Raw genomic sequence first — 12,955 nt, 5'->3', positions numbered from 1 at the left:
ATTTGATTACATTTTTCTGCCTTGTTCCAATAGAAGATTTTAATGAAAAACTGCAGCAATGTCTTCTGGCCCTATAATATGGGTTCCAAACCTCCTCAAGCCCAAGGAGCTTCTGTCCTCTCACACCCTGCAGGGGGGCTGAGGAAGACCCTCCTGCCTGGCAGGCTGTTTCTGACACGCTGTGGCACGTCACACAGTGGCACGCTGGCATTTCCTGGTATCCCTTAGTTACGGCTGTGGCCCGCCTTTCCCCATACAGGGCCTCAGTTCAGATGACTGTTGGAACAAGCCAGCCTCTGGCACACAGACAGGAGTCAGCAACTCAAAGCAGAACTAGGTTGGAGATCTGGTGAGGTTACAGAATCCCCTAAATGTTGGCTAATCCAAGCTTGTGAAGCTGCCTCTGGGACTTCCAGGACTCTGGGAAGCTGAAGCAGGAAGATGGCAACTTTGAGTTCAACCTGGACAATTTAACAATTTAGGAAGACCCTGCTTTATTTTTTTTTTAAGGCAAGACAAAGGAGCTCCTGGCCACAGCAGAATCTAGTTCCAAGTGGGCTGCTCCAACACACCGAACCCTGGGCACATCAACCTGATATTCCCAAACACAGCCTCCCTGGATGCACAATCTGATGCCAAATTATTCCAAATACTTTTATCTGGAAGTGTCCTCAGGAGGAAGACCCCAGGCCAGCTGGCAACCAGCTGATTTAAAGAGGTCAAGCCAGACATTCATCCAACAAATACTTCCCCGAGGAGTTAGCAAGCGCCTACTATGCGCTGAGCTCTCTTCCAGGCACTGAGGCTGCAGCACTGGTCCTACAGCAGGGCCCTCCCCTAGCAAGAGGAGGAAGGTAACAGGAAGTCAGCACAATGCACAGGAGAAGCTAGCACGTGAGGATAAGAACAACAGAAGAAACAGAGCAGACTGGAGAGTGAGGAGAGGCTGACGTGAGGAGGTGAATTTCGCTGAGATGGAAAAGCCAACAAAGGACAGCTACACCAAGACTGCAGGAGAAGTGTTCTGGGCAGCAGAACAGCCACTGCAAAGCCTGGAGTAAGTTTGGGATGGAAAGGAGGCCTGTGTGCCTGGAAGGCCTCAGCAAGGAGGAAGGCGACAGGGCCAGGGTCAGAGAGGGAGGCAGCCTTCTGTTTCCTGTTGAGGATATCTGAAGCTTGACGTGCCAGGCAGCACATCCACATTCAGAGGCCCAGGGACACCTGGGGCTGGATGTGACAGAAGCTAACTGGACCAGAAAGGCCCATTGTGCTGGGTACAGCACTTCAGAGCAATCAGCTCTGGGGGTCTGGCCGGCCTCCCTGCAACAGGGACTTGCGGGGTCCAAGGACACCCCCAGCAGGGCCACATTAACCCAGTGGGTTGGCTCTGGGCTTTGACCGCTCACCTCCTCCCTGGCCATCTTGTCTTTTCTGTCACCATCCTCAGGTTACAAGCTGGACTTAAGCCACCCCACTGTTCCACTTTGGGGGGACTACATGTTGGGAACACTGCAGCTGGGAGGGAGAGAAGGTGAGTGGGCTTTGGTCTATGTGTGCAGTAGCACCTCCTTCCTCCTAAGTAGCTGTTTCCTGGCAAAGACCTCAGGGACGTGATGGCTTAAGGTGACAGGCGGCTAGACTTGGGCAGATTCCTGATACTGAACCAGGGGTCTTGTTAAAACAGAAAAGGCCACTAATTACAGCCTTCCACGACTCCTGCCTCCCTCTCCCCAACACCCCAGTAGTATCTGCCTCTCTTGTACCCCTCAACTGAATGTAAGCTGAACCTTCCTCAACACACAATTCAGTACTTCCTATACACCCCAGGTCTCCTGTTCAAGTCCCACGTACTGTACTTTACCCAGCCTGCCCTCCACACCTTCTGTAGCTACAGGAGACACACATGAGCAATCAGTGCCCACTCCAACCTTGCCAGGAGACTAAACTTGTTCCTCTGTCCCTACGGATCCTCCCCATCTCCTGCAACCCACAGGACTTTCTAGGCATCTTGCTGTTTCTGATCTACACCCCAAGATTTCCCAGATCAAGGCCTCTGCTTGCTACGCTCCCCTTGTGGGTGCCCCTTCTGCCCTTGGCTGCCCATGAAAATTCACCTCTTCTTCAAAACCCTCAGTACTTTCGGAAAAAGACTTTCCACTCCCTGCCCTGGCCAGAAGGAATCTCTCTCACCTCCACTCCCTCACTTTTCGATATTTATAGAGCAGGCGGCACCCTGCTGAATGTAACCCTCTGGAGATGAGAGCTGTGCCCAAGGAAGTTCGAAGCCTGGGGCAGAGCAGGTGCTTAGTGTGAATCTTCAAAACTGAACTGAGTCCCCAGATGTGCTTGATATTCTAGTGCAAAATAGCAATGCATTAAAGGACAAGATGGGCGGGGCTCCTTTCCCCGCCCCTGCTGGCCCTGGGCTGGGGGGGGGGCACCCTGCCTGGGTTACAGACCCATCCAGCTTTGCAGGAACCTCACAGAGCCCACTGGGAACATTCGCTTACGACCAGGCGTGGCCAGGCCCCCTCAGCCTACACACAAGTTCCTCCATCACGTACGTGGCAGGAATTTACCACGGCTCATTGGGTTAAACAGAAAAACAGGAAACCTGACCACAGAAAGGAAAATGGGCTGCGATACCGCTCCTGCCAGGGCCTGGTACAGAGATGCTGAGGGCATCAGTCATGACTGGGGCTGCTCTGTGTGTGTTTACACTTCCTCTCTCACAGAAAGACGCTCTGGCTTCCTCAGCCGTACTGAGCAGACACACTTAGCTGGGCTCTGGCCCATAGGGACTTAAATATCAGGGTTTCTCTTCTTCTTTGGAGACGTCCTAGCTTCTGGCATTAGGACATTAGGAGAGTAAGAACTGCTCCCACCCAACCTCCACAACCATTCATATTCCTTCTCTCTCTGTCTCTTGTCTCTCTGTCTCCCTCTCTCTCCCTCTCTATCCCCAGATGTAGATATGCGTGTACATATATATATATATATATATATCCTATATATAAAAAACATATATATATTTACCTGCAAGAAATACAATTGCCTTCATTATTCTCTATCTTCCTTGCTCATTTGTCTTCTATAAATGCAGAATCCAGATATACATCATCTCACTTGCCACCAAAGATATGGCATTAGTCTTGGGGTCTGTGCCTCACACAACGGACCACAGTACTCAAAACCGGTGACGGATGGGACAGGATAGGGTGCAACCCACTGACAACCCACTGGTGCGGGGAAAGCCCTATCATGCACCTCTCCTCTTAGAGCCTTCAGTCACACATTCTGACTGGTAGATTCCACTCCATTCCATGCAGCTCCTGCCATTTCTCACCTCATCTGCTTGAAGACCAGTTGACCAATTAGAGCATTAAAGGGAAAAAATGATAACATGCTAGGCTTGGGGACACAAAAGTAGGGATTTCGATTACTTGTTCCCAGAACATCAAGGCTACAGAGCCCAAGGTCCCTGGTCCAAGGTGAAGCAGGTCAATGACCATAGGCAAGTGAGGGGAGGTCTGCTGTCCCGGCAGCTGCACTCATGCTGGCAGCTGGCCATGGCATGTGAGCACTAAGCCCACCAACAGTGCTTCCCAAGCCTCTGGACAGGGTCCCCAGCATCTCAGCCTTAGTACCCACAGCGGCAGACACTCCTCTCCGATATGCACACACTCACATGTACTCTTCAGTGCACCCTGGCAGGTGGGGATCGAACTCAGGACCTTGCGCTTGCCAGGCAGGCTCAGCGCCACTGAGCTACATCCCCCGCCCAAGAGCAGCAGCTTTTGAAAGTTGTAATGGTCGGCACAGAGGGAGCAGTGAGCTTGCAGGTAGAGGGAGAGGAGATGTAGGGCTGACTGGGGCTGAGCTCTGGGGTGGGGAGATCATGGTGAATAGATAACCCTGAGCAACCCTGACACTGGCCATTGGTAACTCACCAGAATCCACACAAGGACTCTAGTCCTCAAAAGAGCTGTGAGCAAAGCCTGATTCGTTTACATATTTTAAATATCATCCATCCAGAATACTAGATCCCAGAAGACTCTACAGTTTGCCTGCAGCGCATGCTCCAATTTGTACACAGTGTACTGGACTGGGCCATAGTGGGTTAGTGGTCCTTTGTCCTTCCCCAGGCCCAGCGTCATCCTGCATGTGACACTCCCATGGCCCTCCTGCTGTGCCCCACATGCCTCATGCTCTCCAGGTGACTTCCTGCCTCTTGTGCTCTCTCTTTACCGAGAGTAGGGTCCTGGGGTACCTGTCCACCCTCCAGCTCCGTGACTTACAGCTCAAAGGAAGGGGCAGCATTTGAACTCTTGGCCTCAATGCATATCGACCATGGCTTAGCCCATGGGGCCAAGCCGAAAAGCAGCCGCAGTGCCACCCAGTGACCAGCCGATGAGCAGCACGCATGACTGCCTATCTCTCCCCAGACACAAGGGCCCAGGGAAGCAGGCAAGAGAACTCACTTCTTCCTCTTCTATACCAGTCAAGTCCCAGAAGTAGCCCAGTCGCATCTGTAGTCTTTTCCAGTTCTCCAGAAACATGGTGGCTAAAGGAGAAGAGAAGATTCATTTAGCTTTGAAGATCCCAAGTGGCATTTGGGTTCAACAGCGGAGCTGGGGGATACAGTTTACATTTCCATTTTAGCAGCTTTCTTTAGAGCATTTATCCTCTGTCTCCTACTTCTAGCTGGAGCTGCTTAAAATATTACCCATCCTTGGAAGCCAACAATACACAGTCCTGTGTCACTTAACAGCAGGGCTACATCCTGAGAAATGCATCGCTGTATGACCACAGAGTGCACTTCTGCAAACCAAACCACTGGCCAGGTCACTGAGCCATGCGATTGTATGGCGCCACCCTGCATATGTGGCCCTTTGCTGACCAAAACATCATTACATGGTGCGTAACTGTATTGCTAGAACACACGCACGTTAGCCCACTGCTCAATTAGGAGACAAAGGTGAACAAAGAAACAAAGGGTGGGTGGGAGGATGAAGGGAAAAAGACAGAAGGGTCTGCAGTCTTTTGCCAAGCCTCCTCTTGCCTGTGCATACATTCCTTCTTACTGCTCCCTGGTCAACTCGCTCAATTTCCCCCCACCTGTTTCTTTCTGTCCCCACCTCACCTCCTCTTCCTAGCCTTTGATCCTCTCATTCTGAGACAACACAACAATCTCCTAAGAGTTCATCCTGAGCCCAGACTCCTAGCCTTCCAACCCATCCTGCAAGCAGCTGCTAGGATAATCGGTAGAGTTTGTGCATTCTTCTCTTTGTTTAGAATGTTCACAGGATGCCTACCATGGCTACACACCTTCATCTGCTGCCCTCCGGCACTTCCCCAAAGGGCAGTCCCACATGCTGCAGGAAAGACTTGCACCCCGCTGCGGCCACAGCTTGTCGTCCCAGGATGGAGCACCTGACCCGGGTCCTGCTGATGGACCGATCAGAGTCTCTCTTTAGAAAGCTGAAGCTAAGAGGCACAAGGAGAAGCAGCGAAGGGAACCACACGGCACCCGAGAAAAGGGGCGAAGGTGGTGGTTTCTGATCACTTCCCAGGCTCCGGTCCCCAGGAGGCATACCTATATTTCATTTCCTATGTCCAAGAGCTCACCTCTTACTTTCCTACAATAAATCTCATGCGCTTGAGTGAGCCTGAGTGAGTTTCTAATCCTGCAAAAATATTAACCCCGACTAAGGCATCTGCACAGTACTGTTCTAGACACTGTGAGGAGGATCAGATGAATCTGAGTGGATTTTGCTCTCGGGGCTTCTGCAGTCTGTAAGGGAAGACTGTAAATAACTACAGTGCAAGGTATACAGTGATCAGAGCTGTCAGAACAACACAGATAAAAAGCAGTGTGCATGCAGAAGAGGAATACCAGCTGCCAGAGGAGGCATCTGCCCAAATGAGGGGTTTAGGCAGCGAAACAGAGGTGGGCACAGAGACAGCGCTGACACTGCCCTGCCTAAACTCCCCACGGGTTCTTACGGTGCAAGTTCTGTCTTTGTGCCAGGACCACATACGCCGGGCCTGACCCATCTGAGGCTCTTCCGTCACTCTCAGCACGCTGCACACCTGCACTGGTGGCCGCTGAGCTCATCCCTCACTGTGTACATCCTCACCCTCTCCTCCGCTGCCCTCCTGACTCAGCCCAAGTCCTCTCTTCCTAGTCACTCCCGAGGCTATTCCTCCAGCCACACACCCAGTAAGGGCCAGGGGCTCTCTGCGCACAACTTGACCACTGCTTGCCTTTTCCAGGCTGCAGGGTTGTGTAACACACAAGTGAGCAAAACAAACATCACTACGTTGGTTGAACATGCAGTTTCTTAAAGCTGCCTTGTGGTGAACTGATGTGTACAGTACTCCCTCTGGGCTTGGAGGTTTTTCTCTGTGAGTGCATCCTGACCTCCTGACACCAACAGTGACCCAGGTGTCAGGCTACTGTCACCACCCCTGAGCACAGTCCCTGTGAGTCCTTTCCTTGTCTGTGGCTCCTCATATTGCCTGAGGGGGGTGTGCACTCCTGGAAAGAAGGGAGCCACACTGTGACACAGATGAGAGAGCAAAGGGGTAATGGGAAGAGGAGCCATCGTACAGGAAGGATGGCTCACAGCTTAGGGTGCATGTGCTATGCTAACCACTCTACACACACCCCATTCCCTCGTCCCGGGGAGGACTACAGCACAGGCATGGGTCAGCCAGCTCAGAGTGAGGCCGAGGATGCTGAGAGATGAATGCCACGCCCATAGTAATGTGCCCATGGTGGCGAGCACTGAGTCAGTGCCAGTCCATGTTTTCTTGCTGTGGGATTCACAGCTGTCAAGGAGCAGAACAGACACACACTGAGCACGGTCTGGCCCAACTGCGTGTGCTTCACCTCTGCTCTGAAAAGAGCTCGGAAACCCCATCTCTTCACATTCCTTTTCAATTGGGCTTCATGCTCCCAAAGACTCGGCATTTAAAGCCAGAAGTGCAGCAAGGCCAGGCCTGAGGACTTTAGCTGACTCGGGTCCTGCTGACGAGGACCCTCCTGACCCCCAGTGTCCCTACAAGCCCCTTTCTCACCGCCACCCAGAGACCAAGTCTCTGCACAGAACCGCTGCTGCATAGCCTCCTGGCAGGCCTGGGCCATGGCACTGCTAATCATAATAATTGTGGTAATGAGAGGCATTACTATAATTTTTAATTGTAATTTGTAGGCAATCATGCCTAGGGCTCTTGGCTGCTGTAACCAAATACATAATCACGCAAAACACAGCAAGGCTGTTAAGAAAAAAAAAATAAAAGCCTGTCCTACACCAGTCAGCACTAGGGTGGGGGCAGTGAATGATTGAGGATCTCAAAGGGAGGAAGAATCTGCTCATCACAGCTACTGAGGAAAGACAAGAGGCAGTCATTGGGGCTTAAAACGGCAAAGCACGAGTGAAAGCCATGCTTCTGTATGGTTATGTGCTCTAGGCAAGTCCCTGAGGGATCACGGGCCCAGCGTCATGAAGGTTTAGCTATGGTGGCAGTGTATACAAGACCATTTCAAGGGAATTAAGGTCATAATATATCAAAAAAAAAATGTGTACCCCAGGTTCCAAAACAGCTCAAGGGGTAATTACAAAATGCCCTGCTCAATGAGAAGACACGGAGATGCCCATGACTTTCCAAACAGTAAGCCCCACTTCAGTTTGTTCTACCAACCCTTCCTGCCAACAGTTCCAGAGCTCTCTGGATCCAAGTTCCATTTCTTCCTATTTGCTGCTCCCAGTTTAAATGGGCTGGGCAGGCCCCAGGTGCTCTGGGGAGTGGCTGTTTTCCCTGAGAACTAGAGTGCCCCCTGCAGGTCTTCCCTGGTAGCCTAGCAAGACTACAGTCACCCTCCCAGCCCCGTTCTGCCTCCACCCAAGGGGTGATCCCCACAGGACACCCACAGGAAATGGAGGAAGCTTGTGTCCCTGTTCTCCCAGACCTCCCCTCTCAGCTCCTGCTCACATCTCAGGGATGTGTGGCTCTGGACCCCATCCTGGCAGATCCTCCAGGCCCCTGAAGCAGCTTTTGCAGCAGGATCCTTGTCCTGCTGGCCTGAGATCCAACGGGAACACCAAGGGTGTGCACACCCAGCAATGAGTAAAAAGAGCAGGTGGTTGCTCAAATGGACTGAGACACGGTGCACAGTCTCTTTTTAAATACACATGGCTGTGATGCTTTAGAAATGTTAGCTACCTGGGATGGTTGTTCCAGGCTATTCCAGTTTTCTAGGAGTGTGTGTGTGTGTGTGTGTGTGTGTGTTTATGATCAGTTAACTATGGCTCGGAGCAATTTTGTTCCCCCACTACTCTGGCGGGTAGGGGGCTGGGAAGAAGAAGAAAAGATGAAGGAACTATTTGTTCTTTCCTTCATCAATCCCTTTGGTGAGAACACTGAAAGCACCCCTCTGGCATGACACCCACAGCAGCTGTTCCCAGCCTTTCCGGCGCCAAGGATGGCTTTCGTGAAAGACAATTTCTCTGTGGCTCAGGGGCAAGAGCCAGGACGGCTTCAGGGTTAGACTCTCACAAGGGCTGCGTGACTTAGGTCCGTCCAGGTGCGCTTCAGGGGAGGCTGGTGCTCCTGTGAGAACCTAATGCCCCCGCTGCGGCTGACCTGACAGGGGCGGGGCTCAGGGAATGTGAGCAATGGCGGAGGGTCCATAAGTACAGACCGAGCCTCACCTACTCACCTGCTGCTCACCTGCTGCTGTGCAGCCAGGTCCCCCAGCTGGTACAGGTCTGTGGCCAGGGCTTGGGGACACTTGCTCTGCCATCTATAATCACAGTGTCCTGAAAACAGCACTGAACCTAGGTCGGGAGGCCGGGTTCCAGCCCATATTACTACTGACTCGCTGTCTGACTGTGGTGGCCATGCTACCATGCTGGGTCTCAGTATGCACAGTATCTATGATTTTACATGACTAAGGAAATGCAAACAGGGTGCCTTATGAGTTTGCCAGGGATCTTCAAAACACGCACTGGTTCAAATTCTGAATCATCGTACATGAAGTCAGTATGGGGTTAACAGCACTACATCTAAGAGACAACGGATAAGGCCATGAAGCATATTCCTATTTCTAGTCACATGTACAAGCAAGAAGAGCAAGGCACTGTCCTAAAAATACTTCTTGGGATACAAAGAAAATACACTGAGCTAAGTCAAAGGAAGGCGATGAGCTTTAGAACTTGGCCCTGTACCCATTTCACAGTAACCCCCCAATAATCAAGGCCCATGATGACCACTTACCCCACAGAGCCATGAAGATGGAAAAGAAGACAGTAGCAGGATTGTCAAACAGGTGGCTGGCCCGTGCCGTCCTGCAGGCTGAGCTGAGGTTCCAGTAGTCACAGGACTTGTCACAAAGGGGACACATGGTGAAGGCATTCTGCTGGTCACACATCTCTTTGCTAAAGTACACAGAGGCCACCAGGTTAGTAGGAGCTCAAGCAGGGTTCCCCCAGGAAAATCTCCCCAGACAGCTCCCATTTCCAATTATATGGCTGAGTTTATCAACTCCATAAATAAGGAATGTCAGAGACGCTGGGTTTGGAGTCTTCACCTTGAGACAGTTAAAGATGGATGAACTACGATCCGAGATATGGAGCGAACTTTCACCAGAAGTGTCCCCAAAAGTTGGTGACAACTGTCAGAGACATTGTACATACAGGGTACCTTAGAAAGTCCCTTCAAAATGTTTCATCAATGAGACTGGTGGGAAGCTTGAACAACTGTGAGTAAATCATAGGCCATGGGGTTTCATCAACCATTCTTCAAGTACAAGCTGTCTTCTTAAACCCTACTTATTGGCTGTCTCACAAATGTGAGACACTGGTCACAAGTAGAAACAAACGTGAGTGTATGGCCAGACCAGCACACCAGAAGGAGAAGCCATGTGAGGGAGAATGCAACAGAGCTGGGTTGGAAGCCCTTTTGTAGGAATATGAGTCATATGGCCATTTGTTGAATGGACGTTAATAACCTCAATCTAATATGAATTATCATGACCATGAAATGAGATTAGAGAAAATGGAACAACAAGGCAAATTCTCCCAGGGTCTAGATTGTCTGACATTTGGACAGAGCACATGAGCCAAATAATTCCAATGGTCTATATTCTAGCCTGTTCCAAGTACATTTCTATTTAGTTGACACATGGGTATATTTGAAATTCCATTCATTCATTAGGTGATTTTCTAGATCCAATAAGTTTAGGCTCCTACCAATGCTTGCCTAGAAGACTTAAAGAACTACCAGCCCATATTGGCTTTCCCAATTCCCCTCCACATCACATACCACTGGGAGGAAGCTCTGAACTCCACCCCGGAAGTCGGTGGCTGCTTTGCTGGGGGAAGGGGCGAGCTCCAGATCTATGCAAAGGAGGAGTGGGCTGCTCCAACCAAGAAGTTGGAGCCTCAAGGCCCAGAGGGCGGCCAGGCTCCTGCAAGAGCCACCGCTGTTTCGTGCAGGGCCGGACAGCAGAGGGCGCCGCAGAGCGCGGCGACAAGTGGGGGCCCTGCCGGAAGGGAGGCCTAACCTAGCCTGGAGGCCCGCGAAGGCCAGGCTGCCGGCGTCTGCTTCCCCTCATTACGCAGCTGAAGAGCGGAGATTTACTGGGGGCAGTCACTTTCTGTCACGCCCCAGCTTCTGGACTTCCGTTTTCAATGAGCTATTCAGTGCCGCCAGCGAGAGGCCTTGCTTGAGAGAGTGGGACCCCAGGTCCCTCCACCGACAGGCTGCTGCAAGCGTCAGTCCTAGGGACTCTCCGGTGGAGAATACCAGCCCGGTGCCTCGCTCAGTAATGACTGTGTGCAGTCGCTGCTGACAGGGGAGGGAGGGTTGGCAGAAGTCGGCTGAGTCGGACAAGTGTCCACTCCGCGGGAGAGAATGACTCGCTGCAGACGGAGTCCTCCCGGAAAGAGATTTCGTGTAAATCCTACCAAAGTCTTGCCTTGGCGCCATGCCTGAGAACATACGAATTTCAGGGCTGCCCTTCAAGTATCTGTGTGAGAGGCTTCAGTTGTTCAGGTTATTTTTGTGTTTGTTTGTTTTTTAAAGCATAGACTGGGGGAGAGGAAATCCGACTCAACCTAACCCTAATTAATAAGTGTAGTCAGTGCAAAGGGTCAGGCATAAAATAGTATTAGCAAACAACCTGGTACAAAGCACTTCAAGACACTCGCGCCAGGTAAATTATAAATTACTGGTGTTTGTACATTAGAGTGCAGGCGTCCATTAATCATTTCCACCAAACGGCAGCCATGAGCATGGATTCTCCTCCACTCTTTTTAACTTGAAGTCAGATGCTTGAAAAGTATGGAGGGGTCTGATGTATGCAATTTTTTTTTTTTTGGTACCAGAGATTGAACTCAGGACCTTGCACTTGGGCAGCAGGCAGCGAAACCACTGAGCCAAATCCCCAGCCCCGATGTACACAGTTTTAACAGCATCCTGGAGAAATTCCATCTCAAAATGATATGAAATGATTCTTTCATTCTAGGAGAGGCTACCCCTAGGCAAGATAAAAAATAGGGGAAGCTGACCTAGGCCTGAAATCATGTCCAAGTTACTCACTGGCTGCATTAAAATATCCAGATTTCTAGTGACAAATAACTGCGGCTATAAATTGAATGGTGTGTTTTTCTTCAATCATCCCTTCTAGATCAATAGTTTGACCATCAGTTGAACCAAGACCCAAAAGAAGTGGGGTTCTTTCATAGCAGTACTGGGGATTGAACCCAGGGCCTTTTCACTGAAGGACATCTCTAGTTTTTTTTCTGTTTTATCTTGAAACAGGGTTTTCCTAAGTCTAAACTGCCCAGGCCGGGCTCAAATTTGCGACCCACTTGCCTCAGCCTCCCATAGTGCTGGGATTCTAGGTGTGCACCACCATGTCCAGCAATAAGTGGGGTTTCTAAGAGTAAACCACAGTTCACAACTTGGATGCGGCAGAGCTGTGGTGGCACAAAAGGGGCAATTATTCAGGAAATTCAGACAAAACATCTGGTATTAAGGTTTCAAGCTTATAATAACCAACTTCTTTTCCCAATATGGTTTAGATCAATCAGTGTTTTTAAAAAATGTTGCAGCGCACCCTACCCGTGTAAGTAAGTGCCTAACACAGGAAACCCATCCCTTCACAACTGAAGTTCTATAGGTGCATCCTGCACACGCAAAACTATACAAGCTTATGCATATATCTCTCACGTCAAAGCTACTGGGGAAGAAACAGTACCATTTAACATTTCACATAACCAATGTAAGTTTTCCGGTTTTTGAGGAACTACAGTTGTGTAAGATAGAAACACTGGATGAGGGATACACAGAGCCCCTCTGTACTTTGCAGCTTCCTGTGAATCTATCATTTTTTTCAAAATGAAAAAGTTTTTAAAAGTGATCCACAGATAGCAAATTCCAGGCTTGATGACAAAATTAGCAACCTCTAAAGTAATCTAAAAAATAATGCAAGTTTGTAATCACACATAGGAGTGGTGGATAGGGACAGACCCTCACAGAGTATAAGTCTCTTTTGACTCAATATGAGGATTTAGAGAATAGTCCTTTATTGATGAGAAGTGATATTTTGTGTGTTTCCATCAGGCCCATAAAACTTGGACTTTTGATGGATATGTTAAGCTGTAGTTCTTTGTTTTTTAAAACTATCTACACAAGACGTTTTATTTTTTTCTATTATTTACTTCCTGATTCACCAGACTATAATGAGTCTGAAGACCAACAGTCAAAATTTCAAATTTGCATCAATCAGTTTCAAACTTGTGTTACTGAGATTTACAGTTCAAAATTTTTATATCAGATCCCGGCTTGTAAATACACATATACCCTCACCTTACAAACATACTAGAAACTGAAATGCATCCCATTAAACATTTCTCCTTCCTTTTAATGAATTCTGATATCTTAT

The 12,955-nt window shown here is 49.7% G+C and overlaps 1 protein-coding gene across 5 annotated transcripts in view; it reads right to left on the bottom strand.

Moving 5' to 3' along the window:
- The window catches only part of Ano2 (anoctamin 2), a 326,914-nt gene that overhangs the window by 152,152 nt on the left and 161,807 nt on the right, over nt 1-12,955 (bottom strand). For all 5 annotated transcript variants that reach the window (XR_015452355.1, XM_087214186.1, XM_021248110.2 and 2 more), the window contains 2 exons: nt 9,283-9,443; nt 4,482-4,564 (listed from right to left, as the gene is read on the bottom strand). Coding sequence is in view for 4 of the 5 variants with exons in the window: in XM_087214186.1 (XP_087070312.1) it covers nt 4,482-4,564; nt 9,283-9,443 (244 nt within the window). In the remaining variant the exon portion in view is untranslated. The remainder of the gene's footprint in view (nt 1-4,481; nt 4,565-9,282; nt 9,444-12,955) is intronic.

This window comes from Heterocephalus glaber, unplaced genomic scaffold, assembly GCF_053883595.1.
Source record: "Heterocephalus glaber isolate CG9 unplaced genomic scaffold, H.glaber_assembly_v1.0 deba00001444, whole genome shotgun sequence".
Taxonomy (NCBI): Eukaryota; Metazoa; Chordata; class Mammalia; order Rodentia; family Bathyergidae; genus Heterocephalus; species Heterocephalus glaber.
This window is presented reverse-complemented; position numbering and strand designations above follow the sequence as displayed.